Here is a 17,961-nt window from a genome sequence, read left to right as displayed (position 1 = left end):
TTAGTTGACAATATTCCTCTGCATAGGCATGATTAGCAATAAATCAGTTTAACTGAACCTTTACATGTGGATGTGATCTTTGGCACTTGGCAAGTTAACATGTTTCTTTTAATCTGTAACATTATACATTACAATTCAGTGGCTCAGGAGGATTATTCATGCATCTCTATCCTCAAAGACTTAGACTTTTTAATATACCGCTTCACAGTGCTTTACAGCCCTCTCTAAGCGGTTTACATAGTCAGCATATTGCCCCCAACAATCTGAATCCTCATTTTACCCACCTGGGATATATGGAAGGCTGAATCCATCTTGAGCCGGTGAGAATCGAACTGCTGAACTGCTGGCAATCGGCTCGCAGTCAGCAGAATTAGCCTGCAATACTGTATTCTAACCACTGCATCACCACAGCTCAAAATGAACTTTTATGAGAAAAGCCCATATTGCTCCCATCCACAAAAGGCTGACTCGCAGAAGACCATTTGTGTTTAGCCTTTGCTGCTGTTTTATATGTTCTCTTAAATCTACCTACACATTCTTCTCTCAAAGAAAAGTGTATCTGAAGGGTATTGGAAGTGGTTTATATTGAAATATGCATTCTGACTGTTATTTTGAACTATCAGCTTTACTTTAACTTAGTCTTTAAATTTCCTTGAGCTTTATATGTACAGTAAAGTTCAAGAAAGTTTAAAGACTAAGTTAAAGTAAAGCTGGTAACACTACTCAGTTCAAAATAACAGTCAGAATGCATGAATTGAATAGACTAGTAGATAGCAAATGAACTAATTAAAATATTATATTTAAAGCTCTGAGCTGAAGAAATATGACAGCTTCCAATACCTTTCCAAAATGAATGTATTTGGTGCTAACTCTATCTACAGCTGTGCTGAAGACAGATAGGACAGAGGAAAGGAATATGGCCAACAGGCCTTAGAAAATGCAAGACAATCACAATAAATCAATGATGGATATACTTAATTAAAATTCATACCTAAATCAAGAAACTGGAACACTATGTGCATAGTTAATTTTACATTAGATGCATGATCCTCTAACCGGAGAACTAATATTTGATCTTTATTGAAAACGGTCAGCCAGTCAAGGAGGAAAGCAACATACAGACCAACCTGAAGTCTTACCTGAGAGAGAGGGGGGGAGAGAGGGGGGAAAAGAGCTGTAGTAAATTATTCCAGATACGTTTATATTCATATTGTAGGGAAGATTCTGAGATGGGAGATGCAAGGGGAAATGAAATGACTGATTAGGAAGTGATTAGCAGAGGATAAACTGGCAGGTGGATGTGGAAAAGGGTCAGGTTGGGGAATGGGGATAAACAACAGGGAACACATGAATTTATGTTATTATATAACTTTCCAAAAAATATTTGTTTAATTAATTGAGCTATACAAAAACAAGGTTAAAATAATTTACAGTGCAAACTGACATAGAACAGATGGATTTATTTCTATTTTAGATAAGCTCCCAAGAAACTTCCCTCTCACTCTATTGATGTCAATTTTTTTTATGTCCAACTTCTTGAGGGGACTTAAAAAAGGGAAAAGAAATTAATAGCACTCAAATTAAATCAACATTTCGTTCTTTACAAAATGTGTATCCTTAGAAACTACTCTCAACAACCAGATGTTGGAGAAAAGATCTCTAATCTAGCACCCCAAGTGCAGTTATTTTTATTAAAGAACCATCATATGCAATTTCAGTTACTGGATTTTATAAAGTACTTGATTCTTATATATTCTGACACTCATAATACTTAGCTTCAGAGTAGTTAATAAAATCTGAAATGAAATATACATACTGGCATGGCATTATTAAGGGTGTTGTTGTACACACAGGCTCTCAAAGAGAAATCTATCAAACAATTCTCAAAGAGTTGCAATGACTCAGCCACTTTTTCATGGAAGTCTTCTACAGATTTATTAGCACTTGCAAAGTAGAGATAATCAGAATATAATCTATGAATGAAAAAAATACATAAACAATTGAACTGTGATTATAAACCATGACATCTAGTTAAATAGAAATAATAAATCAACAGCTAGTGCCCATGGAAGAAACAAATGATATTATTTGTATCATAAATTTTGTTTTTCGCAGTAGAACTTTGTTTGGCTCAGATATCCTAAGGAAAGAGCTTCTTTCAGATTTACTGAAAGTATCAGGTAATTCTCATTCTAGACAAAACTAACACAAACTGTGAAGCTACTGCAATTCATCCAACAACAGTGGAATTTATTTTCCAAACATCAATAGAGTAGAGTAGAGTAGAGTAGAGTAGAGTAGAGTAGAGTAGAGTAGAGTAGAGTAGAGTAGAGTAGAGTAGAGTAGAGTAGAGTAGAGTAGAGTAGAAGCCAGAAGGGGCCTTGGAGGTCTTCTAGACCAGCTCCCTGCTCAAGCAGGAAAACCTATACCATCTCAGACAGGTGATTGTCTAGTCTCTTCTTAAAAATTTCCAGTGATGGAGCGCCCACGATTTCTGGGGGTAAGCTGTTCCACTAGTTGATTGTCCTGTCAGGAAGCTTCTCCTTAATTCCAGGTTGCTTCTCTCCTTGACCAGTTTCCAAACATTGTTTCTCGTCCTTCCCTCTGGTGCTCTGGTGAACAACCTGATCCCCTCTGCCTTGTGGCAGCCCCTCAGATACTGGAACACTGCTATCATGTCTCCCCTATTTCTTCTTTTCTTTAGACTAGCCAAACCCAGGTCCTGCAGCCATTCTTCGTATGTTTTAGCGTCTAGGCCTTTGATCATCTTAGTTGCTCTAAAACAAACATGTCAAACTCATGACATCACATGACGTCGCGCAACGTATTGGGACAGTTTTGCCATTGCCGGCAATAGGGCAGGCGTGGCTTCTAGATGACGTGTCCAGCCTGCGGGCCAGCAGTTTGACACCCCTTTTCTAAAATAAAATCCTTATTACCATAATAGTTATTCCAAACATTTCCCCAGCATATCATTATTCCTATCCCAGGTTTTTTTTATGGCAGTTGAATAAAATAGTCTTCAAGAGTTAATCATTATATTGCTGCTATGCAATAATTCTAGTCATTCTACTTAGTCTCTTTGTTACCTTATCTTTTCTAATTAACTATATCAGCGGTCCCCAACCTTTGTGGCTTGGTGGTCCAGCTAGGGGGGAAAGGGGAACTGGGCTGCCCACTGGGCCACTGTTTGCACAAGTTGAGCTGCACGTGCACACACACTCCAGCCACCCACTCACACAGCCCAATTCTCAATAGGCCACAGCCCAGTAGTGGGTTGTGGCCTGGGTGTTGGGGACCCCTAATCTATGTAATACTGCAAGTGCCCACTTCTTGATTCTACATTGCTTCATCTGCAATGATGAAGTCTTCTTGGAGCTCTGCCTTCTGTACCACCAAATCAATTAGCTTAGTGATGACTCATTTAATATTACCTTCATTTATAACTTTCTTCAATTCTTCATAGCTAGACAATTTTGGAAAGAATTTAAAAAGCAATGTTTCCTCCAATGACTTGGAACTGAATAGATATGTTCATATTATATACTTCACTGAATCATAAAGGAGTTATTTTGCCATATAAACATGCAAACTAGAAACCTAAACCAGAGGAAAGTACTTTTAGTCTGAAACTATCCAAGGTTGAGTAATTCAAATTGTAGCATCGGTCCATTTTAAAAGACAGATTAAAATCTAGAGAGAACCCATTAAACAGCATACCATCTTCGACTACTGTAATTTTCACAAATATCCCTAGGCCCATAAGGGTAATAAGGGGGTGAAAGCAAGTGAATAATCCAATTCTGTCTGAAATTGCACAAATTCCAATCATATCACCTGATTTTCAAATTAGTTGTCCTAGATCAGATGCTGCCTTAAGGATTTATATGAAAAGTATGGGTAAGGGTGAGTCATGTGAACATCCTATATTAGACTTTTGCCTATACAAAATGTTGAATGCAAACTATTCCATTAATAGATATATGTGCAGACTATTTGTCTACCCAGCAGTTAGTAAAATAATGTTTGCATAAAGAATAATTAATTTAAAAGCAATGACTACAAACTTTTAAAAAGCAGTTATTGCATGTTGGAATTTTATTTATGCCAGCTTTCATTAAATGAAGTTTAATATTCTGAATTACTTGTTATTTCTGATAGCATTTTTTTCAGATGTGGTAGCAGAGAGGTTAAGCCATCCAGGAGTTGAAAAAGTTGCTTATTTATTCATGTGTATCTCAAATTAGAATATTGATATGTTTACAAATTCTAATGTGAGATACACATAAATAACTGAAAGACAACTTGCGGTCATAATGATGACAAAAAAAATATATCAAATATGCCACTTCCAGCTTTAAAAGAAATCTAGAAAAAGTAATATGGTTGCCTAACACAAGTAATATTAGTACAAAGCAATAGTTAATACCACTTTCATTCAAGTGCAGGGATGTTTTTAGAAAAGAGTTTTTAAAAGTTCAGATGGCTGCCACAAATACAGAACTGAAGCCCGATCATTTTTTTTACATGAATTGTACATGTGATACATATAACTGGGCAATAGCATCATTGCAGCTATTACCATATCCATTTATATGTATAAAGCATGAATCTGGTGTAATATTAGATGGGATGAAAAACTTCACATATATGGTGAAGGTCAAAATGCTAATGATAAGGCAATCTCTGAAAAGAAATCAATATATCAAGACAAATAGTGCATGTACCTGGTAGAATATTTTCCCATCACCACACACAAACAAACAAACAAACATAGATATTCACTCTCACACACTCAGTGTGTCTGAGAACAATGGAATCATAATATTTCTTTTACCAAATCAGGAGACCTGATATTTATTTGAAATTGGCATTCTCTCTGAGTATGCAAAATTGAAACTCTTTAACCTTAAATAGTTCTCAACTCAATGAACTATTAATTACTAGAATATGTAAAAACAGAAAACATTTGAAATCTTAGAAATATTGGATGCTTACCTTTCAACAGGATCTCTAAGCATAATAATAAGCTTTGCATTTGGCTGGAAGGCATGAATAAAGTCTGGTATTAAGAATGGAGGTTCCCCCTCTGTACTGTTGTCATAAAAGAAAATCCAAGCATTGTTGTCCCACATTGTTGAAGCACTTGCTTCTCCTAAAAAAGATTTTAGAGATATAAGTAGAAATTTGCTATATCTCCCAAATCTGCCCTTATCCATGTGTTGTACATCGACCTCTATCACAAAAACTGAATAGAACTAACTGGTGCTAAAATTCAACATGTAGAAAACAGCAGGTTCAGTAAAAAAAATTTATGAACCCTATGAGCAGAAATAATATCTAAAAATAAACACAAGATAACATAAAGACTTTGGTATCTATGATATATATGTGAATGAGCCATGTATTCCATTTCCTTTTACACACAAAACATTCTGAAATATTGAGTTTGATATTGTTAAATTTATATTTTATAAGTCCCAATGTTTGGGTATATGTCAAAGACATTTACATTTTAAAGAATATTTATACAAATAAATAATGAAAATGTATGAAGTAATGTATGGATGCAAAAAAGGATGATTTACAAAGACAGAAAAGTATTGAAAAGTATATTCATAAACTAGATTTAATAGTTTTCATTCCCTTATCTCAAATTTTTAATTTCTATGGATTACTGTTTTTTTTAGTTTCTGCACTCTGTATAACATTGTTCATCCTGAAAAACAATAGTATGATTATTGATATGTATTACTTATATGATTCCTGTAAATGCCAATGAACTTTACTTGCTATGTGCTCAAATTCTTAATACACACAGTATCAAAAAAATATTATTCTGGAACATGTGAATTTCCCAGACATATTGATGATGAGTTTTGCTAACTAAGCCTGCATGAATGAATGAAATAAAATTTACCAATCTACTGTACATGTCCAATCTTTTTTATAGAATGTGCACTACTATAATGCGGATTATAGTATGTCCACTATGAGACATATACCGTGGCACATATTCATTTATTGTTTCCCTTTAATTGGCATAATTGCTGGTATGTAGATTTCCATTGTTTATTTTGTCATAAGTTATATTTGGCAGTCAGTTCTTCAAAACTTATTAACTTGGCAGTGGCATTCAAAAGTACATTTCCTACAAGAATCTTATCTATTATGGACTTGAATTACTGTAATATTGATGAAAAGGAATTCATATTCAACATAAGATAAATTAATCGCTACTGCACTGATACACCAAGTCACAATTGCACAGTAAAAATGATACAATTTTTCATAGAAACTAAAAGTATATAACATATGATTAAACTATTACTTTTTATTACAGAATAGTTCTAGATTGTCTGTATAAAATCCATTATAAACATTCTGGTGAAGTCATTATTATAATGATTATAATAAATTACTAAATCCTGTCTAGAATGCTTGGAGTTTTGTGTGTTGTGTAACACTGAGGACATAGCCATTGTTTCATCAGGCAATATAATTATAACTCACTAATCATTTGATTCAGAGACATTTTTGAATGGAAAATTACACTGTCTGTTAAAGTTAGAGGAATGTTTACAGCTTTAATTATATAAAGTTTAATAACATTGTTCCCTAAGTGACCTTCTGATTTTCATATCCTATGGATATATTATGAAATAAATTACATTTAACAAGTTAATAAAAAGTTTAATATAGTATGCATGCTGATGAAGAGCTGAAGTAAACATTTTTTAGAAAAGTTCATTTCTATAAAACTGCAACGAAGGCCCAACTGCTTTGGAATAATGTTCATAACTAATCTGAATCAATATTTTTATGTAAAAGACATCTCTAATGCTAATACAGATTGTTACACCTATCCTTGTCCTTGAGATAAAAACTTTAGAAAGAACATTTAACATTTGTTTATAAAAGCTACAGATCCTACATCAGAGTCGCTAGGTTTAACCGCTTTTGTTAGTAAGTCAAGACATATTAGATCAGGGTTTCCCAACCTTGGTAACGTGTGAATTTCAATTCCCAGAATTTCCCAGCCAAAATAGCTGAAGATGAAGTCCACACATCTTAAAATAGTCAAGGTTGGGAAATCTGTGTTAGATCATGTTAAATGCTGCCTTGAGCATATCTTAAGGCATCTTTCTATCTCAGAGTGTCAATTAAGCAATTGTTGTTTTGCACAAATGCCAAACCTGTATACTATATTTAATTCAAAGACATGTATCTATATCTGTATGTATTTATATATCTATAACTGTAACACAAATTATATACAAATACAGGACTTTGTCTCCAATTCCAAAGGATGGTTTCCTCCTTTAATGCATTTCTAATTTCCAAATTAGAAAGAGTTACAATTGCTAATTGCTGACTGTACATAGAGCCTGGTAAGATTTTGTTTTTGTCATGCTGACTCCACAGTTGCAACTAATTAGGGCCAGTCTCAAAACAACAATGCTGAAACAAAGGTAAATCCTTTTATACAGATTTAGGTGACTCAGTTAAGATAATCAGGAGACAATTTCTTTAGCATTTTGTGCCCGAATATTAAAATAGGGCATAGACTGAAAAAAAGCCCAGCTAGAACCTATGAGAAGACACATATATATGAAACCTTATGCCAACTACTTCTAATTTATACATGCTTTTTATTATCATGTTTATTGATAGCTATCTTAACATGTTATTTGAATATTTTTAAATAGATTATATATTCCACCAAGTTTGCAAGGACAATCAAGGCTGCAATTGTAACATAATAAGTCAGAATAGTCTACAGCAGTGGTTCTCAACCTTTTTAATGCCGTGACCCCCAACCGGTCGTAAGTCGAGGACTAAACCAGTCGTAAGTTGAGGACTAAACCAATCGTAAGTCGAGGACTAAACCGGTCGTAAGTCGAGGACTACCCAACCGGTCGTAAGTCGAGGACTTTCCCTGCCCGGGAGCGCCGCGCATGCGTGGTTCCGCCCCCTGCGCCGGCCGAGGCGTAGCTGGCAAGCGGCAGAGACGGAGCAGGCCGACCACCAGCTGGCCCAGCTCAAGGGAGGTAAGGCACCCACCGGAAAAGGGGAAAAAAATGGCGGACAGCCTTGCTTGGCAACCCCCGTGAAATGGTCGATCGACCCCAAATGGGGTCGCGACCCATAGGTTGAGAACCGCTGGTCTACAGCAAGTGGATATATTTACTTCTCAAAAATATATCTACTGGATGTTTATAAATAATTATTTTAAATAAATAATGCAAATATTTAAACAGCATCACAGTAAAGTATTTAGAGATTTGTAATGGAGGAAATATTTTATCTTTTCACTGGGGCTTAAAGCTCCTTTAGATTGTTGTAAAAATCCTCTATTCCTTTCTCTGCTAACAGAACTTGTTGAAATAAAATGCTATCATATTTTGTTATCTAGTATATATTTCAGATATATATTGCTGAAATATTTTTAAAAGTCTGAATTCCCATTTTAACACCATAAACCATAAATCATACCAATACCAGTACCGGGAATACATTTTCTATAAATCAGCCTTTCTCAAAGTTCTTCAAATGTGAGATCTAAAACATCTAGATGACACCAGATTAGGAAAATCCGCCCTAAGCGGCAGTTTCTGTACCAATAATAATGTTGCTCCTCTTTTCATAGCTGTTCTCAGAATCTCTCTGCAGCACATTTTGAATCTGATGGGCAGCCAAATCAAACAGATCTAGGTAATCATTCACAGGGTAACGATCATGAAATCCATCCCTCAAACGAATTATCCCTGAAAACAAAAGGCACCAAGAAATAATTTTTAAAAATCAGCAATTTTATAATAGAGACTTCCCATGATATACATTTTGGAACAAGAGAAGACATTTTTCAAAGAATGCAAGTAATTTGGGATAATAGAAAGACTGCATTACAATGCAATCCTAATTTCTGTGTAGAAGTGTGGGGACTGTTTATAAATAATTTTAAAAATTGGCACCTGAGTTTGCTTGTTGTCCTCTCCTCTTTTCCCACCCATTTTTGGTATGTCATATTTTTAATTTGGCGTGCTACCCTGAGAGTAACAATAAGACACTATGAAAGCCTTTTTGGCTACTGAACAGGATAAACGTTTTCAATGAATAATATACATTAAATTTAGATTATTCATTTCTGAAATGCACATAGTACAAATGAGGTAAATGTCATGTTTTCAAGAACATAATTCATAGGAAAAGTTTTATGGTTTAACAATTTAGTTATAAGTTTAATTAGCATCCTACCAGTATGTTATAATTTTACTTAGATTTTACCAAAAATATTTCTTATTAACAGAATGCAAAACCTATTAAAGGAATAGAATGGAGATTATATTTTAAAAGCAAACCAGTAAGTCCAAAGCAAATTGCAAAAAAGGTTTGATAAAATACTGCATTATATTAGTATAATATAGCATAATGCTTTTTCTCAGAACAGTAGTTTTATTAGGCAGATGTGTAAGAAAATCAGGAACAACAACAAAAAGTAACTTCTATCTGTAGAGGTCCAGATGAGTCACTGTAAAATAAATGAACACAGAATTATAAATAGAGAACAAAGATATGAAAGACTTCTGAAGAAAAAGCAAGGGAATCCATCCAAGACAAATCTTTTAGAATGTCCAGGAAACCCAGTGAATTTTGGCTAAAAGTGGATTATTTATCTAAAGTAGTCAGGCCTTAATCATGTCCAGCTGCTATATTATACAGACACCTCAAGGACTGGGTGCTTGGAAATCTAATTTGAACAGCTATGGTATACCGTGAAATGAATTACAGGTAGTCCTTGACAACAGTTAACAACAGTTTAAAGTTACAATCGCCTCAGAAAAAGTCACTTACATCCTGTACTTGCACATACAATGGTTGTAGTATTGAGGCTTGAAGCTAACGGTCCCAAGTATTAAAGCTCTGATCTGGACTTCTAATCTTGGTCTTAGAATCATATTTGATTCCCAGGCTGGTGCCACTGCTGCTGTCAGACAATTACCAATTCCATTGTCACTACACCTGCATAGGTGGAATTTTGCAGTCTTGGCCTCTCTCCTGAATATTTAGGTCAACTGACCCTATAGAAGGCCAAATCAATAGTAAAAGAAAGAATCATGGATATTGATTGCCAAAATGACGTCATCAGTGCCCCTGAATTCTATTGTCAATTGTTAGACTCAGATAACCCAGGTAATTTAACTTTTAGTCTAGAGGTGCTATGTTCTTTTCTATAGCAAATAAAGTCAGTCATACCAGAGGCCCCCAGCCTTTTGAGCACCAAGGACCGGTTCTGTGGAGAAAGATTTTTCCATGGACCAGAGGGGGTGTGGTTTCATATGCTGCCTGCATCCAGCGGATGAGGCTTCACTTGTTTGTGCGGCCTGATTGCTGGTATGCCACGGTCCAGTGCCAGTCCACAGACCGGGGGTTGAGGACCCCTGAATTATACATTACCATGAGTCTTATGGTAAAATAATGGGAATAAGTAATAAAAAAATTGAGCATGTTGTGGAATGTATTTACTTCTTTCTATATTCCATCAATAGAAGAATTCTACATAAAAATTTTTGCAGCACTACAAAATTGGATATCTAGATACAGAAATTTGGAAACCAGCCTGCGTGATACAGATGTTTCAAATTTCAAATCCACATAAGAAATTAATGCAGTCTAAAAAACGTTATAACATTATTATAAAGAACATCTGACAATTCCTATATACCAGTATACAGAGATGCAAACAAAGGTTCTGAATTTCTTTTACCCAATGTTATGAAACTTACTATACCAAGATACTATGCTACTAAAGTACTCCATGAGCTTATGTTTTAAGATAAAAACTTAAAAGTATCCAGCCTTGTCCAATTCTGGGGGGGGGGATGCTCTTCTCTGTTTCTTAGCCAAGGAGTCAGCGTTGTCGGAAGACATTTTCCATGGTCATGTGGCCAGCATGACTATACACCGAGGTGCACGGAATGCTGTTACCTTCTTACCAAAGTGGTGCCTATTTATCTACTCACATTTGCGTGATTTCGAACTGCTGGTTGGGCAGGAGCTGGGACAAGTAAAAGGAGCTCATCCCATCACACAGCACTTGGATCTTGAACCCAGGCTGTCAGCTTTTTAGCTGACAAGCTCAGCATCTTAAATTACTGAGACATCAGATCCCCCTAGTTTCTATTAGTTTTTTATCTTTCTTGTTTGAAATCCTAATAACATTATTTTTTTAAAAAAAATAATTGCATTTAAATTAAATTGCTGTGGGAATGGGGTTAGCAAGAAGGGAAAAAGCAGATAATTCTAACATAAAAAAGACAAGTCAATACAAAGTTCTCACTGAACGTATAAACAACCACGCTGAAATTATCATACTTGGTGACATTATGCAAATATCCAGCTCCTTAAAAGGCTATAATCCTCTAAAAGGTGGAAGGAAAAAGAAGAGATCAGCCTCAAAGTGGTTGGACTTTTAAAATGATGATCAGTGGAAGATTTGAAGAGCAGGTTGGGCACAGACCATCCTGAAGAAAGCCTATCTAGTTACTAAAAATCAACACCAACTTGACGGCACATGAGCTATAATTCCAAAATTGAGTTGAATCTGGAAATTGCGATACATGCAATTATCTATGCCTATTGCAAAATATTTCTGTGAGTCATAAACTTTATTCTATATACAAGAATTCTAATTGCTTTCAGTGTCTGCACTCTGCCAAATTTGCATTCATACAAGAAGATATAAAATCATGTTGTCATTGTGTCTCTGAAATAGCTCATCCTCAGATGATAACTAGCACCAAGTGTTAGTTGCAGTGATTGGGAAGCCAGATTTCATGAAACAATGTTCTACACCTAAACCACTGAAGTCAGTCTTTTTCAACCAGGGTTCCCTGAGAGCTCCCTAGGGCAGTGATGGCAAACCTTTTAGAGACCGAGTGCCCAAACTGCAACCCAAAACCACTTATGTATCGCTGGGTGCTGGGTGGGTGTGGCCTGCTGGGTGGGTGTGGCCAGTGGTGATGGCAGATGGGTGAGCGTGGCCAGCTTGATGTTGCTCCTGGGGAGGGATGCCTGTGGGGGCTGGGCAAGGTTGGGGAGATCCAGGGGGTCTTTGGTGGGTGAGGCGGTGGGCAGGAGGCTTGTCCTGTGGGGTGAGGTGAGGCAAGGCGAGGCAGGGCGGGGGTGCCATTGTCCCAGGGCAAGACGAGGCAGGAGCCGGGGTGGCTGCTGCCTGACACCATTGGCCCCCGCCCACAGAGACCAGCGAGCGCATGGGTGCTGGGATGCATCCGGCCATGTGGGACCTCAGCGAGTTAGCAGGCGGCTGGTTGAAGAGAACGGTTGCCATCTCCGGGGCATGGCGTGCGTGCCCACAGAGAGAGCTCTGAGTGCCACCTATGGCCACCACTGCCCTAGGGGTTCATAAGAGATTGTGATTTATAGAATTTTTATGAGACATGATTCAGCTGCTAGCCTGCCAGTTTGCTGTTGCTGTCAATATTGTAAAAATGTGGATAGTGTAAATCAGAAATAAATTGTATTGTGAAGTTTTCTTATTTTTTGCAGTTTTTATACAGGGATTTCCTAAGACCTGAAAATTACTTCAAAGGTTTTTCCAGGGTATAAAGGTTAAAAAAGGCTGCTGAAGGAAACTGATCACATGTGATTTTTCTCAATCCAAAACACACACCCCCCAAAAGCATATGCTATATGACCAATCTATCTATTCATATTGTTCTGGCAATATAATTCTGCAACTGGGCAGCAACTAATCACCTAAGAACACAGGCCACAGATCACAGCTTGAACAATCAATATATGTGTGTGTGTGTGTGTCAAACTTGCCATGTCACATCTTGTGTCGCAATGTGTTGTGACTTTTTTTGCATTGCCAGAGCTGGGGTGGGCACAGCCTGTTTATGATGCAACCGGCCCACAGGCCGGCAGTTTGACACCCCTGTTATAGAGCATCAACAAAAGAGTAAAAGAAATGATCTATTGGCTTCTCAAATGTCCTTTTCCCAGTTAAGACATAATAACTGCATTACCTCCTTCAGGCAAAATAGTTATTTTCTAAATTTGCAGGTTCTTACCTTCAGAAATCTTACTACAATTAGAAGAAAAAATTACTTTCTCAATACCAACATGCAACATTTTTATCTACTTCTATGTCACTCCTCTTTTTAAAATTTAAAAGACTTTATTTTTAGGGATAAAATGCCATAATTATTTCGATTGCCCTTTTGTGATATCCCTTTGTTGAAATATGCTGATTGAAACTGCACACAATATTTCCAAGGCTTATCTTGTGCTAGAGTAGTGGTTATGCAAATTTAGGATGCATTCTGCCTTACTTGCGCTGAACCACATTTGCCACTGCATTGCCTGTTTTCCCCTATTTGGAAAGATACCCTCAGAGAAGCATTATTCCCATTTACGTTTTTACTACTTTGAATAATTGGGTCATTAGCAAACTTGGCCATCTCACTGTTCAGTGCTACTGCCAACTCATTTATTTCAATAGCTAGAAAGCTAAAGGAGCTGTTTATTCACTTGTGCTGGAAGACAATTGACAAGATCTGAGATAAAATCCCTACTCAGCCATGAAGCTTATTTGGTGAACTTGGAGCAGTCATTATCCTGCAGCTTAATCTACCCCGCAGCATTGTTACATGTATAAAATAAAAGAGAATCTCAGTATATGTTAGTGTCAGTTAGTATATGAGCTCCTATGTTAGTATATGAGCTGCTTAGAGAACTGTAAGGTGTAAGTGTAATTAAAATTCTGGAGCACAATGCATATTCAATACACATTAGTGAAAGCATATTGTCTGAAAGAACAAGAACCAAATTTTGTTATCAACCCTACTCTAAAGAGGAATAAATGTCTGAAATAATGGCCACCAAATAAGCATTAAGTGCTATTCGTTTCAACCTCTTTTAGATAGATTCTAGCAATTTGCAGCTGACAGTTCTGTTTTAAATGGTATTTTAAAATGTTTTATCAAACTACTCTGTATACAACTTTTGTAGCTACAAATAATTCTAAGCTTTAATAAACTAAGACTGTTGCTTACATCAACACATTTTACACTGGGTAAATAATTCAAGGCAATGATATTGTTGGTGCCATACACTTAGCCCTAAAAATGCCAAATGATAGGATTTTAGGGCAACTTGGAAACAGATTCAGGACATAAAGTCAGATCACTTGATTGTTTTCCTGAATCATTTATTACTTCCCGGATGCTGAGAAACTTCAAAATTACTGAATACTGCTTCCTAAGGATTGTTAAGCAATCATTTAAATTAATACAAATTACTGATTATCATGTTTACTCACCAAAACGTTTTCTGGTCCACCAGTGAGGTTCCTTAATTGCTGAAAATTTCACTTCAGGATGTAGTCTGAGCCTGTCATAAAGATCTGTTGTTCCGCATTTTGGTTGGCCAATGATATAAAAATGAGGAAGACAGCGCAGCCGGTAATATTTGTCATCATAATGATATAAATGATTCCAAAATACCTTTCGAAGATAGTCAAATATTGTACGAAAACGTTTGGAATACAAAGCATAGGAGTTTGTGGCGTAAGGGTTTCTAGTATTGTTTCCTTTGTATTCTTCATACCAGCAAGGATTCTTGCTGTTTGGAAGAAATTTGTTAGGAATTACTGAGAACATCTGCAATAGAAACAATACAAGCTTTGTTAAAGTACTACGGCAATATTTCTTGTTATGATAGTTCAGTTGTTTGCATATTCTACTAGTTTGATGTTTAGCTGTCCTCTGCTACAGAAACACAGAATCAAGGGGACACAGAGTGATGGATATTTCAGCAATCTTTTAAAATCAGGAAGGATTAATATAATTATCTAGCATGAATCAAGCAACTGTACACTATTCCATATAAAAACTAGATTTATAATTATTAATACTTATGACAGATTGAATTTTGTTCACTATGCAAGCTAGAAAGCTTTGATGCAGGTAGTCTTCAACTTATAATAGTTGACTTAGTGACCATTCAAAGTTACAACGGCATTGAAAAAGGCGACTTATGACCATTGCAGCATCCAAATGTAAATCCATGTGATTTACATTTGGATGCTTGACAACTGATTCACATTTATGACGGTTGCAGTGTCCTGGGGTCATGTGATCACCTTTTACAACTTTGTGACAAGTAAAGTCAATAGATTCACTTAACAACCATGCTACTAACTTAACAATAATTCACTTAACAAACGTAGCAAGAAAAGTCATAAACAAGGGCAAAACTCACTTAACAAATTTCTCTTAGCAACATAACTTTTGGGCTCAATTGTGGTCATAAATTGAAGACTACATGTAATTATTAATACCCATGACAGACTGAATTTTGTTCATCTGTGTAAGTTAAAAAGTCTTGGCAGAAGGAATATCCAGAGACAAAAGATATTAATTTTGCATGTTAGCCATTTTAACTGAGTCATACAAGTCTTCCCAGACCGGAGTTACACAAATGTGTACTTCAATTTCCAGAATTCCTTTCCTTCATGAAGGTCGAGTTTCACAACTGCAACTCTAACCAGCTTCCACATACTCGGTGCATCCAACCACTATCCACATTTCCTAGCATCGAAAACTTCCTCTTGATACTTCACTAAATAAGGAGGTCTGCATTTATATATTGACTATATTTCTATATAAGTAGCAGTCATTTCTTTATCTCCTTTGTGCCTATTAAATTATAAGTAAAAGTGTGGTAATAGATGTTTATACTTGGGATTTACACCACAATGACTTTTATGCATAATTGGAAGAATTAAAAATAATTGTCTTTCATTAATGGATATTATTATCAGTTCTTTTATTGGACTATGTAATCATACATTTGTTACTTCTTTCCCCTGCCATATAGCAGATTGTCTTGCCAGTTATGCACAGGGCTTTTTTTCAGCCGGAACGCGGCGGAACCGCGTTCCGGCACCTTTTTCCGGGCCGGCCGCACCGGAAATAGCCCCTCCCACACCGGAAATAGCCCCTCCCAAATTTTACTTGCATTCCTGTTCTCTAAAGGGGTGGTCCTAGGGTTTGATGAGGGCGTGGCCAGGTTTGAGTTCCGCCACCTTTTCTCCGAGAAAAAAAGCCCTGGTTATGCATATCACAAAGAAGTACTCATGCCTATGTGTTAGCTCTCCAACTAGAAGTAATTTATAGTAATTTATAGCCTTCCATATTTCCCAGAGATGCAGAAAATAAAACAAGGGATTTTTTTCAAGGCTGCAATATAAATGTTTTAGCCTGCCTCTAGTTGACTTGCCAATCCAAAAAAGCAATGAAAGTACTTTTCCACAGCATTCCTCTTACTTGCATTATCTAGTGGGAAATATATGAGGAACATAAAGATGTACTTCAATGTCTGATACAATAAAATAAAATTAAATATAACTGTATGATCTCTACTCAGATAAATAGTAGCATATTTGTTTAAAATAGCATCACCTGTTCCAATAAGAAAATATTCCTTAAGAGCCGTGGTGGTGCAGTGGTTAGAATACAAAATTGCAGGCTAAATCTGCTGACTGCCGGCAATTTGATCCTGACCGGCTGAAGGTTGACTCAGCCGTCCATCTTTCTGTGATCAGTGAAATGGGAGCCCCGATAGTGGGGGGCCATATGCTGACTCTGTAAATCGCTTAGAGAGGGCTGCAGAGCACCATGAAATGGTATATAAATGCTATTGCTATTGCTATTCCAATACAACAAACATTTATACAACACAAAATTGACTTCTTTTATACCTACATGCCTCTCTTGTTTCTTAAGGTCTTCCAAGTCAGGAGGATACCTTGTTATGAACTCAATGTGTGAAGATATAGTGTCAATAATTACTTTAATGCTGGAATAATCCTTTGCATACGAAATATTCATTTTAGATTTTTGGTAATGTTCTTTCTTATCACAGAAATTGCCATTGTCCATTAAGTTCGAATTGCTGGTAAAAACTCCATAATGGAGTGTTGGTTGCATAAGCAAAAGACCATTTTTAGTTCCGGTCAGAATATAAGATGCAGTCACTAACATCATTATTAATAATCCAAAAAGTAAGCTGCATATCTTCCCTTTCTTCAAACAAAACAGCCCAGCCCAGCTATCATTATGATCAGTCCTCACTTCCAAAACTGCAAGTAAGTTCATCTGCTTGCTATCCACAAACAAAACTTGATTTTCTCCTCTACATAGAGGACACTTTTGGATATTGTGACTTGGGCCTCGGCACTTGAAACACTGTTTATGCAAGTCATTTGACAATAATGTTATGCAACAATGAATGCAATGCCTCATATTAGTACCATTAAAGCATTGAAGTAAGGATCCATCTACAGTAGTCAGGGAGGAAATTCAAGTAGACAAAATTCATCTTCTACAAACAGTTAAAAAAATCCTTATGCAATAGTTGTTGGGTTTTTTTAAAAAAAAAACTGAGGCTAAAGAAAATACTTCACAGTTCTTGAAAATCAAGGCATGCCACCTGGAACTTTGACATGAATAATTTGCATCAATGATGAGAGCAAGTTGGTAAGATTTTTTTAAAAAATACCATAGACTAATTTAAGTTTTTCCCAAAGAACACGGTGAGAATGGGATTTCACTGTACCGAAGGAAAAGACTCAAAAATGAAAATGAGTTCATCATCAAAATTTAACACAGTCAGTTATGTGAGAAAGAACAGTATTTTTTAAGTTTGAAAAAAGTTCTTTAAAATGTATATTGAAAGATGACTGATATTTTAGAGAGCTCCATCTTTGTAACAAAGCTTCAGGATGTTGTGTTACATGACCTAAAAAACAAACACAAAGACAATGTGAATATTCAGAAGTAAATATCCAGAATAATCTACCAGACATTACTCAAAGTGTCATCTAATTTAGTAGGCAATGAATTTTCAATAGATTCAATAGATAAAAGTTAA

The 17,961-nt window shown here is 36.1% G+C and overlaps 1 protein-coding gene across 1 annotated transcript in view; it reads right to left on the bottom strand.

Annotated features, from left to right (window-relative positions):
• The window catches only part of CHST15 (carbohydrate sulfotransferase 15), a 19,026-nt gene extending 1,462 nt beyond the window's left edge, over positions 1-17,564 (bottom strand). Inside the window, exons 1-6 of the mRNA XM_015822847.1 lie at positions 16,794-17,564; positions 14,348-14,687; positions 8,622-8,768; positions 4,999-5,155; positions 1,817-1,973; positions 992-1,139 (exon numbers count right to left, since the gene is read on the bottom strand). Coding sequence (XP_015678333.1) covers positions 992-1,139; positions 1,817-1,973; positions 4,999-5,155; positions 8,622-8,768; positions 14,348-14,687; positions 16,794-17,333 — 1,489 coding nt within the window. The 5' untranslated portion in view covers positions 17,334-17,564. The remainder of the gene's footprint in view (positions 1-991; positions 1,140-1,816; positions 1,974-4,998; positions 5,156-8,621; positions 8,769-14,347; positions 14,688-16,793) is intronic.
• Between the last annotated feature and the right edge of the window lie 397 nt (positions 17,565-17,961).

The sequence above is a fragment of the Protobothrops mucrosquamatus genome, unplaced genomic scaffold (genome assembly GCF_001527695.2).
Source record: "Protobothrops mucrosquamatus isolate PMUCROS unplaced genomic scaffold, P.Mucros_1.0 scaffold1698, whole genome shotgun sequence".
Classification (NCBI taxonomy): Eukaryota; Metazoa; Chordata; class Lepidosauria; order Squamata; family Viperidae; genus Protobothrops; species Protobothrops mucrosquamatus.
The sequence above is the reverse complement of the archived record's forward strand: the minus strand, read 5'-3'. Positions and strand labels throughout refer to the sequence as shown.